Source organism: Paroedura picta, chromosome 3, assembly GCF_049243985.1.
Source record: "Paroedura picta isolate Pp20150507F chromosome 3, Ppicta_v3.0, whole genome shotgun sequence".
Lineage (NCBI taxonomy): Eukaryota > Metazoa > Chordata > Lepidosauria > Squamata > Gekkonidae > Paroedura > Paroedura picta.
Genome location: NC_135371.1, coordinates 108,849,553 through 108,876,549, shown reverse-complemented (window position 1 = coordinate 108,876,549; position 26,997 = coordinate 108,849,553). Strand labels below are relative to the sequence as shown.

Below are 26,997 nucleotides of genomic sequence, written 5' to 3'. Positions count from 1 at the left end.
TTGCTAGCAACCTTACTTGAACATAGTGCTAATGGGCCAACAAAAAATCTCTTTTTCTGGCAGAATCGTATAACTTTAAGTATTTATTGGAAGAGTAAACAGACATGCTTTCATGAACTGACATGAACTGACTCAGGCTGATTCCACGCAAATAGAAACGGCTGGCAGGGTGCTCATATGGAAACGAGGCTAGATTGTGTTCTCATTCAATCCCACCTTCCTGCAAAGAAGAAAATCCTGCCCCCCAGGTGTGACAGAACCTTTCCGCCCCAGCTGTGTCTACCATGGGGTGCACATTTCAGTGGTGGACCAGGCCTGCTGCCAAAATGTGTCCCCCATGAGGACACAAGAAATGGCAGAGCATGCTGATTTGCCTCAACACACTGGCAGTGCCCCAGAATGGTGTTGCTGGTGGGGAATCACCCTCAGGCAAGACATTTTTTTTTAAGGAATACTTTCCAATTTACTGATATTTTTCTTTTTCTTTTACTGTCAGTCACACGTAAACTCTTTTTTACTTTCAAGGACACAGTAAACGATAATCTCTATAAAACCTCTGCGTAATTGGCTGAACAGGAGGACAGAATAGGGATAAGAATATTTCTGTTTTGTTAAGTGATCGGTAGAATACAGTATATCTCAAATACCTTTGAACTGCTATTTAATGGCTTTGTCAGTAAACATCTTCATCCAGGAAAGAGGGTGGGAATAATATAATACTTTTCCTTCAAACTTATTTATACAAGACTAAAACTAAGTGTATTCTTTGATACTAGATTAGTGATTCTCAACCTGGGGGTCGGTACCCCTTAGGGAGTCAAATGACCCTTTCACAGGGGTCGCATGGCGAGCAGCTTGGCGGCGGGGGGGGGGTGCCACCACTGTTGCCGCTCTTCCTGCAGGCGTCTGTCTGGAGCAGCGGAAAAGAGTGAGATCGGCATGGTAGGACAAGAGGCAGAACTGAATTAAGAAACCCCAGAAAAAAACAATTTACATACAATCATGAATAATGGATCATCACGCCACTGGGCAGTTCAGGTTTAATTTCTGTGAAAGAACACTTCCATAAATTTATGGTTGGGGGTCACCAGAACATGAGGAACTGTATTAAAGGGTGGCAGCATTAGGAAGGTTGAGAACCACTGTACTAGACACATACTAGTAGGAAGCCACTTATTTATTACCACCAGAATAAAAGAGTAAATAATTACACCTCTACAGTATTACATGTTTTCTTTGATAAAACCTCATCCTAAGAAAAATTACTTCAAATTTTATTCAATTAATAAAATTATCTTGGTACTTACTAGTCTTCTCACTCCAGACCATTTCTTTATAGGATTTTATATAAGACTGCATATGTGTCAATGTGTCATTGGATTTTACACTGCTCATTTACTGTATAATGATTTAGTATAGAATGTACCTGTAGTGACTTGGTAAATTGTTCATTTGTAACGTCCACACATGTAATTAAAAGACTCTTTATTCCACGTCTACTCCATTAGAAATGTGGGGAATCAGGATTGTGGAAAAGTCTTCGTACCATTTGTCAGTTATTAGAAATGTGCCAGTTTGCACACCACAATGAATCGTGCATTTTAATTCCCCCTTGATTTCTGAATAAATCATTTCAACGTGCATGTGTATATGTGATTCAGTTTTAAGTCTCCAAAAACAATAGCTGATTATTTAAAACACCACCCTTTCAATAACAATTGTTCAAATGGTTCACAGCAGCAAAAACATAAATATAATAATAAATTGTACCCATAAAAAGTATAGCGGTGCAGAATTATTCAGGAATAGGAGAAATCCTGTAATCAGACTGAAATCCTTAGAATCCTATAGTGAAACTTGGTTGGAACCATCACTTCAAAACAAAAGCTTAAACTGAAAAACAGCTGCTCAACAGTTTTAGCAGTTCACAGAACATTGTTTATATACCTAGAAATTACAATTCATACCTCCTTCCAGTATCAATCGTTTCATAACGGCTTCTGGGATATCTATCCAATAATAGGTAATCTGGTCTCAAGCTTTCCTTGCTGACCTTGTCTGCTCTTTCTTTAAAAGCTGCGGTCAAGAATGATCATGTCATTCTTGCAGGTGACTATTCAAATACTTCATGTTAAATTTTATATTTTATATAAATCTACATATATTTGATAATCAGTGCAGGTTTAAAGATTTAATCACCTGATCTGCAGGAACCACAAACAATTGCAATATTTTCATAAGAATGAAAAATGAGCTTTCTGTTTGCTGGCTTACTTACCAGAAATAAACTTTGGAAATTTTATCCATTCAGTGTCCTGAATGAGAAATGTATGTGTATACCTTAATTATTACAGCATACTTTGAGCAATCCAAAGATTCCCATGCTGTGGGACCCACAGAAATGCTGTGGGACCCACAGAAATGCTGTGGGACCCACAGACCACATCATAGTCTCAAGCATTACTATACAAGACTGTTATTATTTATGAACACAATTGCATTAATATATTAAAAAGAATATTTTATTCCCACATCTCAGCTCCAAAAACATTAAGAAGTTAAATATGTACTAGCTGTAAGGAATTAGAGCCAAAGGTGTTGTAATGGTGTAATAGCAATTATGCCAATGGGACAGCACTACTGACAGCAGAGTAGAGAGTACGATTTTCACTCATTCCCCTTCCCACTATAGATCTTCATTCCAATGCTGCTCCTAGTTCCTTTGACTTCTCCCCAACAGTGTTTCAAGGGCTGCAGCAAGAGTGGGAGGCAGGGAACTCCTGCTCTGCCATCTTCAATCTGCTGGCAGTGCTTTGGATCCAACCCAAGTTTTGGAATTATCAATTTTCACAGCTCATTCTATGGGAGCAACATAACTTATTATCACTTTTGGAGAAATTCATTTTTTAATCATTTGAATTAGGCTAGTATGGACAGTACCTGTTTTTCTGTACAAGTAGAGGTTTGCACCTTTTTTAATTGCCAAAAATGTTGATGCTGAAATATTAGTCAATGACAATATCCATGGGATTTTTTAATTGAATGGACTAGTCTTGTCTAGTCTTGTACAAGGTGGTTTTTAACAGACTAAAGACCAAAATTCTATCACTAGATTTGGCAAATATGCCTCACAACCTTCCCTCAGAGATGTAAGGAAGCCAACAGATCTATTCCTAGTTTATTTTAAATGTTAAATTATTAGGGAAAGATTACATCCATTCAATGTGCAGGTGATGGAGTTGAACCAATTTATCTGGTTAGCCCATGAATCTGCATACCAATGATGTTTCAATGGTGCCTCAACTTTTAACTTTCCTTACGTTTGCCTGCATACACCAATACCAGTTATGCCATCCTTATGAAAATTAGTTACTTTGCAGGCATCAAGTAGCAATTGTTCTGATCTCTTTTACATTTTACAGTAATCTTGTTGAAAATACAATGAAAGTACAATGGGCATCTTTAAATAATGTTAGATATATATTTAGATCTGGTGGTAAAATATAATGCCTTGGCTCCTAACCCAAGCTTACAGTTTTACATTTATTTCAGCTTTTTTTTAAAACCCTAATTGCTGAAGTTAATTAGACTATCCCTGCCACAGGATGTGAACGAACACTATTCTTGCTTTACATAAAATTAAGAATTCAATAATAAGGATTAAAAATGTTTCAAAATTTATACTTAGGTACTCAGATCAGAAAACAGAATATAAAATATTTAAATTCTGTTTAAAATTGCTAGATATGAGAAACAGGTAATGAATACACACCAGTCAATTAAAATAAGTGAATTTACCTCCATAAAATTAGCACTCTAATTCAGTGAATTGCTATAGAAAAGGGACATTAAAAACTGGTTGCTTTTTTATATGGCAAGAGTGGTTTGATGCCTTATTACGATCATATCAGAGAAAGGATCCATCTTCCTTCAGTGCTGGCATGGGTCCAGCTGCTGCCCTTCAGCCGAATGTCGCATTGCGGCATATAAGCTACTCCTGGCGTTGTCTCTGTACTTATTCTATGACCACTAGGGATGTTTAAGAGCAACCCATAAAGTTCTACATTACTCCTCTATCAAAGCAGAGCCAGACTAATACTCTGCTATACTTTGTTACTCCCCATTATGACTACCCATCTATCTTTAGTCAGGAAATTTAAGAATAAATGATGGCAAAATCAGTTCAGATTTTACATTTTTCCATCTTCAGCACCAAGTATATTAGACATACCATTTGCTTCACAAAAGTGTTATTTAACTTAAATTAAGTTTATAATTGTTAAGCAAACAAAGAAGTAACAGTAAACATAGAACAAGGTTTAATATTTGAAAGTTAGTCTATGATTTGAAGAATATGGATCATATAAGACACGCTTACTCATTGAATTTGACTAGATTAACATAAAAAAGGATGTGGCACATTTCACTGGAAAAACAAACAGTATCAGTACCTTGGAATCAAGTCCTAGAAGACCCGCTTACAATGCATCTACCTAGCTTTGTGAATCAAGTAACAGACCTAAAGTAAATGTTGCCTCTGGTCAGACAATTCTCTCTTTATATCATAGCTGTTCACAACGGCATAAAAAGTGGAATGGTATCAACGATAAAATTGTTATTTAGCAAACATTATTCTTTTCCTGCTAATATAAATAGAAAATTGCTCATGCTACCAATGAAAGAACCACAAAATGTTGTGACCAATCAAGGTCATTGGTAGCAACATGTCTACTGAATGTGACCTGAATATAGTTAACCTATGCATGGCATTCCACTGAGGGGGAGGGGAGTTCCCCCTGCCTCCAGAAATTATATCTGCAAAGAAATTTTTAAAAATCAATTTAAGCTCCAAAATGCAATTAATTTCCAACATTTTCGTTTCTGTTCACCAGTTTAGTTCACTGAAAGCTTTTACTTGTCCTGTGATAGAGATGAGTAAATCCTTCTATGAAAATATTGGTTTTCCACATTTAGCACTGTATCATGAATACCACTAAATGAGTACTACTAAAAAACTAAAAATATTGAATATACTTGCTCAATACTCACTGTGATCCATTCGTGTTACGTCCACAAATAAATAAAAGATGCATAAAAACCATTAATTAATTCAATCAGGACCTATTGTTCACTGTCTTCTAACAGTTACTAATACTATACAAACACAGGAAAAATAGTTGTCACTTTTTAAAAATAATTATTTATCTTATTTTAGTATTTACGCAGGTGTGCAACAGGATATCATCTAACTAAGGGAAGCATGTCCCTCAAGTTAAAATCTAAACTCATGAGATAAGTGTCTCACCTGAGTTTCAAATGCCATTGCAGTAGATGTGGCAAGAGATAGCTCTAAGATACAGACCCACCTGAATTGCACTCAGCAGCAAATAGGCAGGCTCTGCAGTTGGCGAGGAGATAAAATAAGCTCCCATCTACTAACCCCGCCCAGCAGGCAGGCAACCTCATTTTGGTTTGGGAGAAGCTGAGTGGTCTTTAAAGATGGTGTCATAGAGTCCGCATTGCGGCACTTTGTGGACTACTGCATGGCCATACACAAATCTGAAACTGATTAACTCAAGTACTTAACCAGAAAATATGAGAGGAAGCTCTGGTGAGTGGAAATCCCAGAAAACTAGAATGTAGAGATACTTCTAGTACTGCCAATACAACCTCAGCCAAGAAACTAGAGGTCTTCTACAACAGCCTTATTTATATGTTGACCTATCTATACACTCAATCTAAGGTGTATGCTATATTTATATAGCTCTCACAAGTGGGTCCATTATTGTAGAAAGCAACAGACTATACTACATTGGGATGAGTATAATTGATAAAGATATATACAAACTAATTATATATTATTCTGGAGCAACATAAAATTTGATACAATCAATGTGTAAATACATTAATACTTCTAGAACAAGTCAATTATTTGTAAAGTGTTATTGGGATCTGAGAAGAACTTGGCTATTCATCTATATTAGTTGATTTTTAACAGAGATATTGAGTGGAAACAACGTATATAGCTATATACACTTAAAAGATTTCACTAATGTAAAGAATTATGAAAAGATGTTTGCACAGAAGGCATTTACTACATATACCCTTACGTACATTTCACCCACACTGGAAACCCACATTTATTGGTATAGATGGAAGAATCCTGCAGAAAAGCTCCTCCATTTCCAAAAGTCAGCATTTGATTTAACTTTAAATCATTTCAAAGGGAAGCCTGGATACCAATACATACACTGAAGGCAATTTCCTTTTAAACACCTTTCCAACTAAATCTCCAATCTGCTTTTTTACATCTGAGGGAGGAGAAGTAAGAATTCGGTTGGGGCAGGTTCTAAGAGGAGAATGCTAAAAAAATAAAATAAGGGTATGCATTTATTTAAGAAATAAATGGATCCATCTGCACTATAGCTTAACTGTTTAGCATCTGTATGAATTTGATTAGTTATAAAAGAATTTTAGAAAGTTCTTCAAATGAGCATAATACAAATAGAAGATAAGCATTCTACAGAATAATCAGTATGACCAGACAATAAAATACAGAGCAATCTTCAAACCACCAGTTATTTCACCATTGTACCGTCAATGCAACACACCTTTCTAAAAGCTGGCTGCCACCTGAATTTGACTTACTTCAGACCAAGACATTGCATTTTCAAGTATGGGGGAAATCTTATTTTCTTCATCAGTTGTGCTTTTTTTTGATGGACAATGGAATCTTACTGCAATGTGCTCCACCCAGCAGCCATAACCATTTAACTTGACTGCTATGAGGTGTTTATGCTTAACATACAAATTACATTGTTGTTATTCATAGACTACTGTTCTTGAAGGTACTCATAGAATGGCATTTTTTATAAAGCTGCTGTTGATAAATAGTAAAATTCATGGCTGAAAGTGACACCGATCCAACATCTTAAAGGCCAACAAGGTTTTAGAGATATGCACTTTCAAAAGTCAAATATCCCTTCATTGGATACAAATGGAATATCTGACAAAGGAAACTTTGACTACTGAAAGTTTATAACTACAGTATTTGCTGGCGTATAAGACTACTTTCCTCCCCTGAAAAACATGCCTCCAAGTGGGGGGTCGTCCTATACACCGGTTGCACTTCAGTTGGGATAGACATAGCTGCCCATAGTGGTCCATAGTACTGTAATGTAATGTAACAAACTCTGTATTTTGAGTGGAAATGTTGGGGGGTCATCTTATACACTCATTCGTCTTATACGCCAGCAAATACGGTAACATCTTTTTGGTCTCTAAGGTGTTACTGAAATCTAGCAATTCTTCTGTACACTATCATGGCTACCTCTGAAACTATGTTCATGGAAATAATCTGAAATCAAAGCACACTGCACTGTTGAGGCAAGAAATCAAAGTGGGGGTTGATTTTTAGACAGTGAACTGATCACTGCTGCTGCCAACTGACTCTTCCTGGGATGAGCTGAGCTTTGAGGAAGCACTTCTGACTGATTATGTATGGGGTGGGAAGTCCAGGCTGGTGGCGGCAAGTCAGAGGGGCAAATCGCCGATTGTGCACAATGCTGACAACATTCTGGCCCCTCCCAACCCTGGCCCGACTCAGGCTCTTGGATGGTCCGTGGTAAGGGAACGCAGATTCTTCCGCATTCTCTGTGGTGCCACAGTTGCAAGTGGAGGTTAGGCCGAGCCAGCCCCATGCATAATGGAAAAGCCGGATCTTTGGGTCCTGCTGGAACAGCAAACGGCCCATGGAGGTGCAGAGCCAAATGGGGAATTACCCGACCCCCATGATGGTGGGATAGCAGATTGCCATTCTCCTGCCATTGTGTGGGGAGTCCATGGACCTGCCCCCCCATGCTGCCGCCACCACGCAACGTGGCAGGCTATTGCAGACTGGCACTGTATGTGCACATGCACAACGTCGAGGCAGTGTGCATATGCCGGGGGATTCCTTCCCCCATGTGTTTTCAGAAGCTGTGGGGCATACTACCTTGCTGCAAGGAACCGGTAGCGGCCCGGCACAGCTGCTGCTGTGCATAATCAGTCTGCCAGTGCAGCTGAAAGAGCAGCAGTTCTTTCAGGAACTGCAGAAGAGCAGGGGGGAGACCAGAAAACAGATCTGCTTCAAGCCATGTGCGGCAATCTAGAGAGCAGGCTGAGCAGAAGCACTCCCACCATGTCATGGACTTTGCTATAGGCCAGTTACAGGCTGTCATGCTGATAGCTCCCCCAAAACATCTGTGAGTCATCACAGACAGTGTAGTTGGAAGGTGTTAGACAGTCAAACGTAAAGCACAGGCATTATTAGAAGCCAAGGCTTTCTAATTGACTCTGAATCTTTTCAAGAGGAGACCTGAAAAGAATATTCAGGTATTTAAGGGCAGCAGCGAGTGGTGCACCACACATTTCACTTAGTTAACCACCATGACAAAATTTTGCTAGATCCTTGCCTCCCAGCTGTCTTGACCTTGACCATGGATCCTGGAACAGCCTCTGGGACCCTGATTTTGGATTTACTGAGGACCACTCTCTAGCTTTTATGCAGAATGGAAAAGGACTGTAATTTGGGAAAAGCCATCTCTCTGCCTGAACACCATACTGCATTCCAGACGAGTGAACTGTTGAAACCTGACTCACACCCCCAGCCTGGCCTCTGATCCTGACAGTTCATGACAGAACTGTCCATAAAAACAACACAATTATTACTACCCTAAAGGGTATTATTTCTGCCTCATATGCCTAAACATCTTGGGTTCTTATTTAGGATATTCTAAAAATGAAGTGTCTGAAATCAAATTCTAGCAACTATGTATAAGTTCAATTTTCTCGCTCAACAATATTGAAACTCAATCCATTGTCATGTCAATGGTTTTGTATTTGTCACTTGTAGAATGAGTAGTCTGGGCAGGTCACAATTCAATGACATATCTTAAAATCCCTATATTTCAAGACACTAACCCACTACAAAGGATACAACTTACAAAATCAGATACATCGTTATGTCACAATGCAGTACTGTCACTGTTATCACATGATTTATTACGGTAGGTTAAGGAAAGGAGAAAAAATGCCCTACAGACCTGCACATTATGAACTCAAGTTATACTGCTAATATTATTAACAATATCACTTATATCATAACTGTAGCAACTGGTGTTTGGGCTACTTTAAATACTGACACATAGGAAATTGAAAATAACAAAATAAAATTGTAAAATTGACAGAAAGTTTTAATAAATGGTGTAGGAGGCCAGCAAATATATGCCATAGAAAGACAGTAGAAGTGCCCATAAATACAGCAACATGTTTATGTGCTCTTTGAAAATATAGAGGGGAAAAATATAGACACATACTTGCAACACATCACTGTGCTGGCGGGTCACCCCTGCTAAGAATATTCACTATGATATGCATGCTAGTGTTTTCTTTATACTCATTCATGCATTTTACAAAAAAACTATCATTGGTATAATTTGGAAAGGCACGTGGCATATTATGACACTAACAAAATACTAATCAAGGTACTTATGCAGCTATTTCAACCCGCTTCCCTGAAGCACCTACTTTTATAGCCATAAGGATGTTTTTAGAGAAATAAATTCAGCCTACTACATCCTGTCTCTAATGTCTTATTCTCTGTCTGCTAGCAGATGATATAAAACCTGTCACCTTGATGCCATCTGGCCATTGTTGTTTTTCCTCTCATATTTCTAGCATATGTAACAGAAAGGAGATTGTCTCAAGTATCCCCATATGCCAGGAGAAAAATGTATCTTACCAAACACTATTAAATTCCAATCCTTTCTACCTCTAGGGCAGTGTGTGTTGGCTTCCTGCGTGGGGATGGGGATGATGAGGTAATAGTACCTCATGTTAAGTTTCAACGTTTATTCAGAGCATACTAGATGGTTTGTTCCTTCTGAAATAAGGTCCTGAATAGCCACATGTTTAAATGACTTCACTGTGGCTTCTCATGAGTCTAATCTGATATTAAAAAAGGAAATTGAAACTGCTAAGGCTGGATTTTTTCAACACAATTCTTCTTTACTACAGTGACCTACAATGAGACAGGCCCTGATAAGGGAAATTAGTGGATGTCCTGATGCTGCTTTCTGCTGGAGTTCCTCCAAATAGCTAGTGAGGCAAAGAAAGGAGGAATTAGCCATCTCCCTAGAAATCTCTCTACATGTTGGCCTGCAATAACGTGTCAAAGGCAGTTATGGATTTTTCCTCCGTTGATTGAGGAAATGACACATTCAAAGCATTAAAAATCCCTCAGGTTTTCTACATCCATCCTACTATATCTGGTTTTTACAAAAACAGTAAGAAGAAGAAGAAGAAGAGTTGGTTCTTATATGCCGCTTTTCCCTACCCGAAGGAGGTTCAAAGCGGCTTACAGTCGCCTTCCCATTCCTCTCCCCACAACAGACACCCTGTGGGGTGGGTGAGGCTGAGAGAGCACTCATATCACTGCCCGGTCAGAACAGTTTTATCAGTGCCGTGGCGAGCCCAAGGTCACCCAGCTGGTTGCATGTGGGGGAGCGCAGAATCGAACCTGGCATGCCAGATTACAAGTCCGCACTCCTAACCACTACACCAAACTGGAAGAAGGAGAGTTGGTTCTTATATGCCACTTTTCTCTACCAGTAGTCTCAATGCATCTTACAATCGCCTTCACTTTCCTCTCCCACCAGACACCCTGTGAGGCAGGTGAGGCTGGGAGAGCCCTGATATTACTGCTCGGTCGGAACAGCTTTATCTATGCTGTGGCGAGCCCAAGGTTACTCAGCTAGATGCATGTGGAGGAGCGGGGAATCAAACCCAGCTCGCCAGATTAGAAGTCAGCGCTCCTAACCACTACACCAAGCTGGTGTGGCTGAACAACCAAACCTGTTATTATAGGTATATTCATTACAAAAATATGCACAGAATGTTGGAAATTAACTATAAGCTTAAATATAAATTTGCCGTCTTGCCATTGTGATTTTGTCCCAAAACTCTCTTTACATTTAAATTCATTATAAAAGTTCTGTATTATGTACTCAGAATGACTGCAGAGAAAGTTACAGAGAAAAGTTCTTAATTAAATCTTCTGCATACATGGTGACATTATGAATACAACTCACACAATTCACATTTATGTCTAATTGCCTAAACTAACTGTAAGATGTTGCAGAAACAGAGTAACAAATTATAATATTTTGCCATATATATATATATATATATATATGAAAGAAGCCAGTGCTGTCCAAATGGAAGTGCTGTCCAATGACACTTCTTAAAAATTAGGAAATGGTTTGTATTTGAAAAATAAATGTAATATATTTATCAGCATATGATCTAAAAACCACCTCAAAGTACTTTACAGATTGTTGTGCTTAGTCTCATTTTCTGTTTTACAGTCGTATTTGAGACGATTGGCCAGTTTGCACATGCCAGCCACACAGATGGTTTCCTACATGACCTTTCCAGCCCATATAACCCAGTCTGTGCATGGAAACTTTCATATAGATATAGATAAAGATACCAATATCAAAACAGTATGTCCTTCAAAAATGAGCACTGCTTTTAAACAAATGTCAGTCACTTCTTACTTCCACCAGGAAATGTTTTAAGCAAATCTTAGTGAGAAAATATCTGAGCTTGAAGAATTATAACAAACAGACATGACCAATTCTCTGTTTTATTTTGGAATACCATCAAATTCTCCTTTGTGATAAGCCTCTGACAAGTCATTGATTGTCCATTGATTGTCTACGTTCATAAATAAAAGACTGAGGAATTAGGATTCCAAAACAATGAATTCTAAGAAAGATTAAACGTTTCCATTTTCATTTAATAAACAAGGAACAAGTGCCACAAGACAGACATCTCCTCCCTCTAGGACTGGACTAGGGCCAGGATCTGAAGGGTCATATGATCAAAGGGCTTCTTTAGGCCTTCTTTTTTAGTGGTAGCTCCTTTGCCATCCAGAAAGACCTCAAAAGTTGGAGGTCCTCCGGAAGCTTGATACAAAGTGTAAGGGACTACTGCCTGGAAGCACTTCATGTACCTGCACAGGCTTCTCTGGTTCCTAACTGCAAATTAATATTTGAAAGACTTTAATTGCAAGTACTTAGCATGTTTAAGATAATCTACAGCAATAATGCTAAATCACAACAATTTATAGCATTTCTACTTTTCAATCTACTCTTCCCAGCAACAAACAATTCTAATCACAGTAAGAATGTTTTAGTCAACTAACATTTGTGGGATTTCTTTTCACTGCTTGTAACACTATAGTGTTTTCTGCTAGAGAAAATATTTGTGAATTAATGAAAAATAGGCTTAATTGCAATAGCACAGTATTAGTATTGGGATATGCCATAAAACACTAAAACCAAACAACAATTTTAGACTTAACTATTTTGCCACAATGATATTCAGTCATTAACACAAGTCTGAGGCACTTGTTCCCATAGCTACAGTAAAGCCAATTAATTTCAATCCACTTTTTATTTCCAGCCTAAGTATGTCTGATAGCAGCAAATAATATGTTTGCTGAAAATAATGTGAGATATTTATACAAATCCTATCACATCCATTAAAATACATGTTTTATAACTATGAAGGAATTATTAAAATTATGAGATTAAATTTAGGCTTTATGCCAATTTATTTAAAGTAGGGAATACGTAAAATAATGTCTTAAACTGGAGTAATCTTTTCCTCAGATTTTTATGAATCCTTACTTTGAATAAAATGAATTAAATTATAAATACCAAGAATTCATTTAAAGCACATAGTTTCAAATTGCAGAACGATACCGAAATGCTCCATATGTAAATTGATGTTCTTATGCAAATACCGTATGTGACTCATTCACAGAATTCTATAATTAGAGTAATTCCCGCAACGTGATTGCAATTTTATGATTACAGTAACTGCTGCAGAGGTCCTCTTCTCTATTGGGCCCCCTTTTTGGCAGGTGGGGGAAAAGTAGGATGTAAAAACATAATTAAATAAAGAAGAGTACCTTTAGTTACCAAATCTGTTATGGTAAAAATGTTATAAAGTCTTCACTTTCAGTTGTAAGTTGTTAACTATAAGTACTCACCAAATGGGTTTATAATTTAGTTGAAGAACCTCACCATTATGCATTATCTATGAACAAGTTTAATTCAGATTTATGTCTGTCATTTTGAATGCTTCCAATAGAGGACTGGTAGTTGCCCAGATTACTCTGCTTCACATTAATACTGAAACATACCTTTCTATGTATAATTTACTAGAAGTGAGAGCATTATAATATAAAACAGATTGGAACAATATTCAGGAGCATTTTGTCAACACTCATTTTTAAGTTTCATTATGTTTTAATTTTGGCTGCTTTCAAGATGAATGGTGGCATACCATGTTCACTTAAAACCATTCTGTGTGGTTTCACGCCTATGTTCTAAAAGTACTCAAAGAAAATTTAAGTTAAAATACATCATTATACTACAGAAGTAGTGAAAAAAACTCTGAAAACAATATTTACATGTATGACACAAAACTAAGAATGACGTTTTTACTTTTGTTTCTATCAGAAACAAAGAAATTATGTCCATGACAAGTTTTCAAACCCTATGCAACTTTAGGAGCACTTAAAGGAAAACTTGCTGGGTAATCTAAAGACTTCAAAATGCCACACGAAATACAGTTTATTTTGTCATTCAACATATATTATGAAAAGGAAAAGTACTTCTGGTAGCCACCAGCAAAACCTCTGAACTAGATGTCACTGGGGAAAAGTATGTTGATATCCACGGCACAAACCAGATTTAAAAAATAAAAATATGTGTTACATGCTACTTAAAATTGCAACCAAATCAATGCTGTACTATTTTTCAAATATTTTTTAAAAGCTTTACTTTAAAATTTCTAATCACAACTCAAAACCATACATTCTTTATTTTGAGTTAACAGCAACATATCTTTAAGTGCGCTAGCGCTTGAACTGTGTGTGAAGAATAACATGCTTAAAGATATAGCCAATGAACAGTCAAGCAATCCACTTCTTATGCACTGATAAAATTAAGAAAGCGAATAGAAGAGGTTTGGGTACAGCAAGCGCACAATTAAACCATGAACGCTTCTGAAGGCTCCATATTGAGATACTTGCCGAGTCTGCAAAGAAGGAATGTAGAATTTCTATCTTGGCCTCTGCCTGAACAGAACCTTTATTGTGGGCCTTAGGCTAAGGTGACCAGATTTTAACATTGGTAAAGCGGGACACCATTGACCAGGGGGAGGAGGGTTCTTGATTTAAAATTTGGTCTATATGGAGCAACAAAAAGTTTAACAGAACGCATAGAATGCAAAAATAGTATTGTGATATATTTTTAATTTCAACATAAGTACAATTTGCCAGGTACCCCCAGTTGTCCCTCCAAAAGTGGGACAATCTGGTCACCTTACCTTAGGCTTTACTAGGCCCAAACTGCCTTTACCATGGACAACCTTGAACTTAACAGTATTTGATGGGTCTAATAAGTTACATAGCTTTGGAAAAATTTTGACTTCAAATATAAGTGGAAATTTCAGAAAAAGGAAAAAAAAATTCCCAACATTGAAGTTTTCTTCATATCATTTGGAAACTTTAATTAAATACTGAAATTGTACAGAATATTATTTTTGAATATTTAAGATCATTTTTAAAGTATAAAATGTACCTGCTTATACCGCTGAAATCACCCTTTCTGCACAAAACTATAATGTTGAATAAGTTTTGCTAATGTGGACCCCATTTACCAATCAGAACACTGCTGTCTAGTCTAAATGGTATGTTACATCTCTGTTTCTTAAACTGCAGCTTAAAAAAAGGAGAGGTGTGAAGTTCACATTGTAATAATGCTAAGATCTGCTATATTAGCTGTCTTCATAATGGACTATCTCTTAGCCATTGTGCTAAGTTATCATACTAAAGCCCTTTCTGTATGTTTAGCAATTTATCCTCATTGTCTAGGTCAATTGTAAACTGCTACCAAATATTATGCCACTCAAACCTGTTAACCTTACTCCACTCTATATCACTAGCTGTATGCATACCAAACTGTACACATGCTTTGAAGCTTATTAAATTCCATCTGTTCAATACAAAAACCCAATGTGATTTTTTTTCCTGTCTTACTTAGGACCACAAGAATCGAAGCCCCCATGTCATAGTTAATTAACAATAATGGCTGGTCATTAAGTGTGAACATTCTCCTAGCTGGGTAGACACTTTAACTAAAAGAAGAATAAAAAATGAGGAGGGGGAAAAAAACAGCACTGCAGCACACACAGGGAGAGAGTAACGCACACAAACAAAAATGTACAGACACACAAACACAGACACACAAAAGAAGCCAGAAAGTCAACTCACAGAATCTCCAAGTCACGCAGAGCTCGAAAGGCTCCATCTTCAATGCAGCTGATCTGATTGTTGTCCAGTTGCCTGCAGGAAGGAAGGAAAAGTATGAAGGCTTGCCTGGTAACCATGCTGCCTGGGAGCACCATGTTCTAAGCTCCCCTGTCACTAAGGTGTCCCTCCACCCCCTTGCAGTCTTTGCTTGTCACCAGGAAGAGGCTTGCTTGTAGCCTGCCACGCTGCTCTGTCTCTTCTCACTGACTGTCTGAAAGAGCTGCATACTACAGCACACTGAAGCCTGTCAGGTCTCAGTAAATATTAATTGCGCTTCCCCCCCCCCCCCCCTCTAAGGCAGAAGGGAATAATTTCATTACATTAGGGCATCCAATCCATTATGAGCTTTTACCATCATGTCACTGAAACAATTTCATTAAGCTAAAGGCCTGTAAATCATTGGAGGTCACCGGGCTGCCCTCTGTGACCTCCCAGAATGCTGTTTTTTCCCTTTTACTGGAAGTTGTAGTCCTCTGTCCTGACAGTACTAAATCTCAAGCCTTTATCTTCCCAAGAGCGTCAAGGGTGTATAGGGAATATACCAATTCCAAATTAGACTCAACTAATCTAATTTTATAGTCTTTTTATTATTCCAAGCACCAAATGTCTGTGGTGGTTCAGTGCATTGTGCATTGTACTGGTCCCATCTGGTAGGCCTGTCTATTTGAAACACTTCTGACTGAGCACAGAATCAGCGCAAGTGCATCAAACAAGAAAGAAAGCTACAGCAAGAGCTCGTCAAGGAATTTCATGTTAAAATATCTAGATTCAGTCTGAATCTATAACTTTGGATGCATCTGAATATGCTTGGGAAAAGGCAGGCATGCCCAAATCAAAAGGAAATCGAATCAAGAAAATGGCTCATTGTGGTATCAGACCAGGTATTTTCATAATAACTGACTCAGGCACAACACAGATTAACACAGGTCTACCCTGAGCTGCATTCACTGTCTCAAATAATGTCCAAAAACAATGGTTGTGCTGACATTTTGTCCATGTGCAACCATATGTTTTGTTGTTTCTCAATATAGCCCACTACACATATAGCCATTATTACACTGACAAAACTGCATATTGCTCATGAAGAAAGGTGTACACCATGTTATCTCCCTTCTTTCAGTACATATGCTTTATACATAAACTCTAGTGTATATAAAACTCTTAATAGCTAAAGGCTTAGCAAAAAGGAGGATTGGTTTTTTAAGTACTTCATGTTTTCCATGGGCATTTTATATTGTTTCTGTAAGGGGCAGTTGTCCACAGATTGTCATGGATTAGAAACTGAAATAAGTAAATTCATGAATATGCCCACACTACAAATAACTTTTTGCTTTGACAGTATTAATTACAGTTGCTTACTTCGGCAGTTAGCAAATATTTATATCTGTGTTATTTTCATGACTTTGAGAAGATTTAGGTCACAATAATGAACTCTATAACTTGTTAAAATTATAGAACATTAAGATGTGTAAAAATGATCTTATTAAGAAAAATCAACTAATTTCATATGGAATTTTCCTAAGAACAAAATCCAATGAGTTTTAAAAAATAATGTTATATAAATGAGAAATTACAGTTTATCACACCCAAAGTAGATTACTGGCATTCAGTCCTAAACACAGTTACATCTTTTTACATTCATTGAAGTCAGTGAACTTAGAAGGGCGTAGATCTGTTTAGGAATATACTGTAAGTACCTGTGAATTTCATCGTGGGCTTCAGACTTTGTAACAGACCAATCTGAGTTAGTAACATAGAAGAGCAGTTTGAGCTTGCAAAATCTAGTTCCCACCAATGCAACAAAAGACTAGTGCAATCCAGCACGTAAACCCATTATGCACGGTCCAGAATGTCCGCACTGGCAGTGGCAGGGCATTGGAGAAAATCCCTGATTATGCATGCCCCCGCCGTCAGCGCAGGCATAGCCCATCCCAGGGCCATGGAAGGCCCGTATTATCGGAATGCGGGAACTTCTGCGGTCCTCGGGATACGGGTGCGGGCAGGGGCTGGGGCAGGCCGGTACTGTGCATAATTGACAACCTATGGTGTCCCTGTAGGGGCACCGTATGCACCTGCAAGCTCTGCGGAGCCGGCATGGGCATCCCACTGCCCCCGACGTAGCATGCAGTGGGGGCCCGGCCCCTCCCCACTCACCCACGGCCGCTGACATGGCTGGACAGCATCCTGGGCTTCCTGATCCCGGGGCACAGTGTGTGTGCTATGCTGGGGCATCGGCGTACGCTGGGGAGCCCCATCCCTATGCGTACACGGGGAACAGTGGGGCATCCTGCCCCGCTGAAATGGCTCAGCGGCCGTGTGGCGTAGTAGCCGCCGTGCATACTTACACAAATGTTACTTACACAAATGAAAATGGAAAGGCTCTTGAGTATTTATAAAACAACTCTGTTCTCACCCATGTCACCCCAACCACACAATACATATTGCTGCAGTCTGTTCTTTGCATTCTGAACTGTGTATTAATTTATTCTGCAACAACCTTCCCTGCACTGGCTTCTGAAGCAATGTATGTTAGCAAATAGTTCACAAAATATTTTTTTTAATTAATAATGTTGACTCATGATTACACAGTGTCTTAGAATCGGGACTGCCAGGACTTAGAATCAGGACTGGTCTGGGTGTGAGTCCTCTGCTTTCCCTCCAGGTAAAGGTAAAGGTATCCCCTGTGCAAGCACCGAGTCATGTCTGACCCTTGGGGTGATGCCCTCTAGCGTTTTCTTGGCAGACTCAATACGGGGTGGTTTGCCAGTGCCTTCCCCAGTCATTACCGTTTACCCCCCAGCAAGCTGGGTACTCATTTTACCGACCTCGGAAGGATGGAAGGCTGAGTCAACCTTGAGCCGGCTGCTGGGATTGAACTCCCAGCCTCATGGGCAAAGCTGTCAGACAGCTGCCTTACCACTCTGCGCCACAAGAGGCTCTTGCTTTCCCTCCAACTGCCTCCTAAATTGGATGAATGGCGTGATGTGCTGTTTTCACCTGAAAATAATGTTGGTACATCAGGACTAGATGCTCTGTTTCGGGGGCAAAAGCCTAAGATTAGAAGCTAATTCTACCATAGAGTTTTTCCAAAAGCCAGAGCATCATCCCCTGACATCCCTGATGTCACTTCCCTATTCCCAGAATGTGCCCTCCCCATGCCCAGATGGCAGCACCAATGAATCTGGCAATCCTATTTAAGGTCCTAGTTTGTGGGGAAGAAAGAAACCCAAGTTTGACTGGAGCTGTGCCCATATTCAAACATCACAAGATCGAAGGAGTCCACAATCAAGATGGAAGTAGGTAAGGAGGTCACTAGTTTAATGTACATCACAAATGAACTTCTGTTTAACCATGATGTCTGAATACAGCTTACAGTATTTTGAAGTACAGTATTTGCTGGCGTATAAGACTACTTTCCCCCCCTAAAAAACATGCCTCCAATTGGGGGGCCGTCCTATACGCCGGGTGCACTTCAGTTGGGATAGACATAGCTGCCCATAGTGGCCCATAGTACTGTAATGTAATGTAACAAACTCTGTATTTTGAGTGGAAATGTTGGGGGGGGGGGGTCGTCTTATACGCCCAGTCGTCTTATAGGCCGGCAAATATGGTATATCTCTAAATACCAAATGCTGGCCACAAACAATAGGGGAGACTATTGGCATCATGCCCAACAGCTGGTTTGCCACCAAAAGCAAACACAACAATAACCCTTAGTCTGTTACAACAGGGCTCTTGTTATATTCTTACACCTGTACCTAGAAGATAGAAAGACATTGCTGGGGAAGGTAAGCTATTTGGTGGGCAGTTTTGATAAAGCAAATACTTTTTATTTTATGAAGACTAGAATTTCAGTCACTATAGTGGTAAAACGCTATTTAATTTATGGACCGTAGATGTTAAAAGGCAGAATTCACAAGAAACACCAGAGGCTACTAGGAACAATAAGTTGTACAAGTACAGTTGTAAAAGAAATTATGGGGTAACAAAACAAAAATCAAAATCTAGCAGTTTATTTCCTAGATACGTTGGGAAAAAATCACAATATCAGTACTTCCTCCTATAGTGGGATGAAACCATTTATACTACTAGTATTGAAGCTCACATCCTGTTATTTCAGTTAAATTATTTCCGTTAAATTTAAACACTTAAATGCATATTCACACTGAAGATGTCCTGAACATTTAGACTTTTCAACATCATACACTCTCCCTGTTCAAATTCTATCAAATGCAACAGTAATCAGGAAAACAGGGTGCTGAAGAAGAAAAGAGCATGTTTTAATATGCCACTTTTCTCTACCAGGAATCTCAAAGCAGCTTACAATTGCCTCCCCTTTCCTCTCTCCACAACAGACACCCTGTGAGGTAGGTGAGGCTGACAGAGCCCTGATATTACTGCTCGGTCAGAACACCTTTATCAGTGCTGTGATGAGCCCAAGGTCATCCAGCTGACTGCATGTGGAGGAGCAGGGAATCTAACCCGGCTTGCCAGATTAGAAGCCGCCGCTCTTAACCACTACACCAAGCTCTGAAACACTACACCAGGCAGTCCAAGAAGAGGTCTGAAATAGAACAAGTTTATACTCTCCCATTTTCCCATGAAGTGTTCTATAACTGTACTAATAAATTGCAACGAATATGCTGCAAGACCTTTTGAGGTTAATACAGTAACATAAAAAGAAAACACTGTACATTTTACCAGCATAGTTGAAATTACTAAGGCTATAATGAATTTTAGAATTGAACATTTTCCCTGCTGGCACATAGCATTACAGAAGTACAGTTTATATCTACCCAGATTTAAAAGAATATCTACACCCAAAGTAGCCTTTTAAAGTTCTATCCTGAAATAGTATGTATTAAAGCACACGGCCACAAATCAAACAAATTGGTAAGTACACATCTCACAAGTTTTGAAAGATCTTCAGTGCCTTCACTGGCAACCAGGTTCCCCCTTCCTCAGTTAAATTCAGAATGTAATCCTTACCTTTAAAGTCCTAAATATTCTGGGACCATATTCTATATGCTCTTATATGAACCTGTCGGCTATTAGGATCTTCACTATGAGCTTGCTCTGGGTGTCCTGTGCCCAGGTCCATAGAGGGCTGTGAACCACCCCATAGCTATGGGATTGTCCCACCCATATGTATTGGAGAGATGTGGCTACTTTACTCAGGACCTTTTCTGTTGTGGTACCCTGTTTGTAGAATTCTTTCCTGATATCTGTTCATTTGGTGAGTTTTACACATTAGGAGAAGACAGTACTTTTTCTAGGGTTTGGACAGTAGGTAAATGTTTGCTTGTGTTTTATGGTTGGTATTTCATTGATTTGGAGGGGATTTTATTCACTGACTTGCTGATACTGTGCTATTAACCTGTTGGATTTATTGCTTTTTGTTTGGAGGTATCTGGGGAGGGTATTTAATGTTATGATTTTACTGAAGTATTTTTATTGTACTTACCATTGTGTTTTATTGCAAGCCACCTTAGTGCTTAAAGATGGCATACATACATTAAATAACTGACAAAGGAGCAGCTGTCGTATTCTGAACTGCATGGGACAGTTAAAAGAACCACAACAGGAGAAGAAGCAAATGTTTCATTTGGTGTACTTAAACAATAGGAGGTACAAATTGGTTGGATAGTTACTGTACAGCATAATACTCAGAACAGCCATTAGGTTAGAATAAGCCATAAATGGAAATGCAACATTTTCAAAACAGCATTTAGAAAAATAATGATTTTATCACTGTTCAGCATTCTTTTCAGAATAACATGATGCTAATCCTAATAGCATCATGCTAACATGAGTTTTATGCGTTTTAACTAATTACTGTATATCAAAGTCACCCAAACATATGAATAAAAAAATAAAACTTCTGAGTTTTATTTTGCCAAAACTTTGGGTCATCACATCTAATGCAGGATTCTTTCTGTTAGAGCGCCATCTCCTTTAAAAATTATATAATGGACCTTTTTTATTCTTCAGTATCACAAATATGATCCTACAGTTTTTCTAGAGAAAGATAATACAAAGAAATGTAGCTCATGTAAATAGAAAATATGAATGATACATTTTCCCCTGTACTGACTTATTGTGAAATAAGGAAATGCATCAATTTAAGGTAAACAAAGACACAAATATGAAAATAGATAACACTAAATGATAGATAACAATCTATGAATCAAAACTGGCCTAATAATTGCAAAAAATACCAATACAGACATTTATTTGTAACACATACACACAGACCCTGAAACCAGAATTTTCTCCAGCAGGTTCTAAAAATAAGTTCTTAATGTTTTACCATTGGAATATTTTCATGATGGCACTTGGGAATTGTAGTGTCAGCTAGCAGGCAGAATTGCATTTCTTAAGCAACCGTGAAACAGTCTTTGTCCCTTCAGTGGCCTAGCCCCTAATTGGCTGTAGGATTTCTCACAAAAAGTTGGTTATCTTGATACAATATTTTAAATCACTGAGACCGATTCTGCACAGGGGATAAGCCTTACTCCTTGTCTGGCGGCAGGGCAAATCCTCATGTCCCCATGACACCGGAACCGGACTAGGGCTGGCCCAAATCAGGCCCCTGGTCTCCTCGTGGCAAGGGAACATGGATTCTTTCGTGTTCCTTTTCCTACTGCGAGTGCTATTGGTGGCAAGGCCAGGCCCATGTAGATGGGGAAGTCTCTGCTGCCTAAAAAGTCCTGGAAGAGACAAGAAATGCCCCGTTTTGTTCTGCAGCACTTCATGGTGGTGCAGAGCCTGATGGGGCATTTTTTAATTTCCACAAAGGGGGGATTGTGGAAGTATCCCCCCACCACAAAGAATGGCAGAACCTTCCCACCCCAGCTGCCCCATGTAGTGGCAGAAATCTGGGGTAGATTGGTCCAGTGGGGGAGGTCTTTCCCCATAAGGATCAGGATGGGACTAATTACCCCATCAGGAGGAACCAGAAGCAGTTCAACGTGGCCACTGCCATGTGGAATCCAGATTTTATATGTATGGGGTAGTTTATTGTTGAACATTCCCTCACCCCCCAAAAGTCATACAAAAAGCCCTCTAGCTTTCAAATTATCACATTTGTATACAGGCCTACCCTAATGGTATTCATGAATGGCAAACATCTTTTAAGGGAATGGGGATTAGTTGGAAACTTGCTGTTTTATTTGTAGTTGGCTGGGGATGTTTTAACTGTTACTGGGAACTGCACTGAATCACAAGGAAAGGCCAGATACAAATGTTTAACAAGTAAAATAATAAATAAATAAATAATTTATCTATGGTTTCTGGTTAGATTATTTGACCATGGACAAACCAGGCTACATGTTCTTTCAATTCAAATGCCAGTTTAAAAATCTCAAATCAGTTTGAGCTGTCAAGAAGGATAGACTTTTTTCACCTAGGACATATGGAATAAAGTTTTAAAATGATCAAGTAAGTTTTGAGTATGCAACGACTGTGGTCCTAGCCTCAGCTGCCTGGTCTGATGAATGCCCACTGTAGAGGCACAAAAGCAGAACATCTGGTTGAGATATATCTGATTTTTAATTGCAAAGTAAGTATATGAGTATAAGGAAGCTGAAATTAAAACAAAAGTAAGCTGTAGTTAGGCACCAATTACAAGGTGGGGTGGGCGCCGGATAAACAAAGGAAGTGTGCCAGCTCTGGCACAGAAAGCCCTGGGCAGGAGTTGGCCGCGTGGCTAGCGAGCCATTGCGAGTCTGAGGAGATGGGGCTTTAGGCCCTGCAGTGGGCTTAAAAGGATGGTTGGGACTTGAGTCTGGATTCCTTTTGTTGCTCTCCACTTCTGCTGTCAGTTGCTCCCACCCTTCCTCCCTTATAGTATGTGATTTGTCATTGTTCTCATTTATATTCTTCATTTAAAATCATAGAATCATAGAGTTGGAAGGGGCCATACAGGCCATCTAGTCCAACACCCTGCTCAATGCAGGATCAGCCCAAAGCATCCTAAAGCATCCAAGAAATGTGTGTATCTAACCTTTGCTTGAACTGCCAGTGAATTTATATTCTTTGTTTATGTTTGGCTGGCAGTTATGGTTGGGGGCGTGAATCCTTTGGGCCTGAGCCCATGCCCTATGGCAAGGTTCTGCAGAGTGTTGGGAGCCTCCTTTTGAGATTGCGTATGTGTCCCAAATGAGAAGATGGCTGCTGCACGTGGTGAGGTGGCTGGGGGAAGATCCCAATAGAGGCTAATGCCCATGGGCTTCTCCTCACCTTTACTTCCTGTGGGCTGGGAGGCCTGATGGATAGAGGGAGCTTGCCAAGTGTATTACTTGGACCCCACAGACGGGCCTGCGGGTGGGGGTTCTGCTGACCACTGGAAGGACAGGCAGTGGTTTGGGATCCACCCCCATTTTTCTTTGCCTGTTCTCATCTGAATAACAATAAATAGCTGTTGCCTCATTCATGCCAAAAAAAAAAAAAATGAAACTTGGCATGTATCCTTTGTGTGCCAGCATCGTCACGCCCCTACCTAGCAATTGTGAATGCTTATTTCCAAGCCCATTATTTGCAAACTGAATCAGCATATCTAGAAATATTAAATTATCATATACTAAAACAAATCATATTGCCTTTTTTTCTTGAGATAAATGTTGGTATATTATTTTCCCTTGGGGGGATCTCAGTGTCTTTGAAAGCTGTTTGAAAGGCACAGATTGAACAAATCTAGCTTTGACTAACACTGAATTTGGGTGATTTTTTGATGCATAGTCTTAATGTATCACGGGGCGGCATCAGAGCAGAGGTTAGACAAAAGGAATCTACACTCTAGTCTCAAAACAGTTAAATCTCTTTTGATTCTATTGAAACTTTAACAGAGATTTATGGCTGGCTTGTCTGGGATAATCCAGTTTCTTATGTACAGAATAAATCAAAGAACATGCATTTATTATTTCTTTGATGGTGAAATTTAAGTTTACTGATGGAATAATACAATTGTTTATTTTAATATTAAGTAAAATGTTAGGGATAAGCAAATAGTTTACGTGGAATTGGATTTTTTTAAATTCACATATCTGACAGTTTTAGCATCAGCTCATTAACTGCTTATTTATTTCATAAAGAACTATTTCTTGCAGTATTTAACATTTATGTCAGAGTGGCTATTATTAACAGTCCATGTTTTAAAATCCAAGTGCTATGCTACCATGCTAGTTTCTTTCACAACAAATAAACACATCTTTTGACAAGTACTGAAATATTTTGATTCAGTAACCTTATGGCTGAATTCACAGTTGACTTTATTGGGGGGGGGGTGAGTCTTAATGCAGCTACTCAAAATGACAGCTTGAAGGTTAATTTTCTGCCAGATCCGGTGAACACTTCCAGCCTGATCTTAAACCGATTTATTTGAAAATAAATTTCATTAATTTCAATGATTTTTTTAAAAAAATTAGTGCCTTAAGCCTTGGAGTAATAAATATGTTTCATATCTGTAGAATGATACTAGAAGTTGGGGTAGATTGAGGAAAACATATCACACTATATGAGAATGTAAATGACATATATTTCAGCAATGGGTTTTATACATGCTTTGAGTGTAGATGGAGGGAATATCTTGCTTCTGGGTCTATCCAAACTGCCATTCTGACCACTACTGTTATTTGTTAACAATTGTTAACAATCCCTGATAGTTTAAGTGGAATTGGATTTTTTTTTTAAATTCACATATCTGACAGTTTTAGTATCAATAACTGCAGCAAAGATATTTGCCGTAAAATAAAAGTACATTATATTCTGGACTCAGATCCAGTGGCAATCAACATAAAAAATCCAACACCTAGGAAATAAAATATTTAAAGTTCCCTTCAGGTAAATCATATACATTTTAATTTTACTTAATAACTTCTGCTATGCTGGAAAACAGCAGCAAAGCAGCAAAACCTATGCGCACTGATGTGATTTTAAACTTCACTGAACTGCAACTTCCTTCCCAGAATATCTTGATATGCAGGGCTTTCTTAGTGGTTTTCAAACTAATGTTTGAATTCTTTTTTTGCACGTGATCTACTTCTAAGTAAAAGTGTAAGTTTGAGTGGTAAGTTCATCAACACATTTGACTCATTTTAACACCATCAAGACACCAAGAAAATAGATAGTATGCAGTGCCATCTAAGCAGAGCTTAATTCTTCTAAACCCATTGATTTCAATGGAATTGGAAGGGCATAATTCTGCTTTAGATGACTCTGGACAGTATCTTGTACTGTTAACACTTGTAAATTAGGGAAATGCTTCATTACTTTCTAAATTAGGTAAATGGTTCATTAGGTCTGCACTTGCTGGAAACACAAAATCTTATCACCTCCCTCCACCAAACAGAACATTCAGCATTCAGGCAAACTATTAATAAACGGAACGAAAACTTGCTTAGTTATTTTCATCAAACACTTGCTCATATAGTTCTATTATAACACTGTATCTGTTTCTCAGGATGTCTTTAGACAAATGTTGTCTAAAGCAGTAGTCCCCAACCCCTGGGATGGGCCGCAGCTCCCTCTTCCCACCCACCCCCGCAGCGAGAAGCTCGCCAGGCCGCGAGCAAATCGGCTGCCAAAGCAGCCGATTAGCTTGCAGCCCGGCAAGCTTCTTGCTTCGGGGGGGGGGAGAAGCTTGCCGGGCCGCCAGTTAATCGGCCACTTCGGCGGCCCATTTGCTGGTGGCCTGGAGGGGTGGAGGGAGGGAGCCATGGCTGCTGGCATGCCGGCGTTGCAAACGCACACGCGCGGACTGCCGTGCATGCGTGTTTGCGTCCGGCGGAGCAGGTCCACAACTGAAATATGTCCCCGCAGGGCATTCAGCTGTGGTAGAAAGGTTCTGCTGCATAGGGGTGCAGCGGAGAGAAAGTTATTTTGCAGGAAGGTGGGATTGCATGAGAACCCTCCTGCAAAACAAATTCCCCATTCGGCCCTGTGGCACAGTGAAGTGCCGTGAAGCCAAGTAGGGCATTTTCAGCCCCCTCTGGGCCTCCATAGGATGGGAAGGAGCCAGCCCACTCTTTGAAAAAGGGTGCACGGATTCTTCCATATTCCCTTCACATGGGGCAAATGAGGGCAGACCTGCTTCCATATGAGCATCCTCCCAGTCTTTTTTGCCCTTGCTGAATCGGCCCATGATCATAATTCAAAATCACCATCTCAGCCTGATGACCTGAATGATAATACGGAAGAATCCCAGATAGCAGGAATCTTAGGAAATGTTGTTTGAATAGGTCAAACACTTCTCCTGACAGAATGGTTAGTGTGGTGGGATTTTCATAATTATGACTCTGGCTGAAGTATGGACTGGGGAGAAGTATAGCTAGATTAGGTTTGGTGCCTAAAAACCCAGAATCAAATCTCTGGCATGCTGTGATTTGCATTATTGTTCTGCCTAATCTGCCTTACAAGGATGTTGTGAAGATAACAGTGGGCTGTGCTTTGACTCCAGAGAAAGCCTAGAGTATAAGTTGATAAATAAAAACAGCATGCTGGCGTTTGTGATATTAAAAACACAGATCCAAAAACAAGGACTATTGTAAAACCTGAAGCTTCCTCCCTCCTCC

General features: G+C 39.2%; 1 protein-coding gene across 4 annotated transcripts in view; it reads right to left on the bottom strand.

Moving 5' to 3' along the window:
* Positions 1-26,997, bottom strand: part of SLIT3 (slit guidance ligand 3) — a 713,209-nt gene that overhangs the window by 288,319 nt on the left and 397,893 nt on the right. For 3 of the 4 annotated variants that reach the window (XM_077327142.1, XM_077327144.1, XM_077327141.1), the window contains exon 6: positions 15,389-15,460. In XM_077327142.1, coding sequence (XP_077183257.1) covers positions 15,389-15,460 — 72 coding nt within the window. Of the gene's footprint in view, positions 1-15,388; positions 15,461-15,582; positions 15,669-26,997 lie in introns of those variants that run through there. The other variant, XM_077327143.1, reaches the window with a different exon arrangement.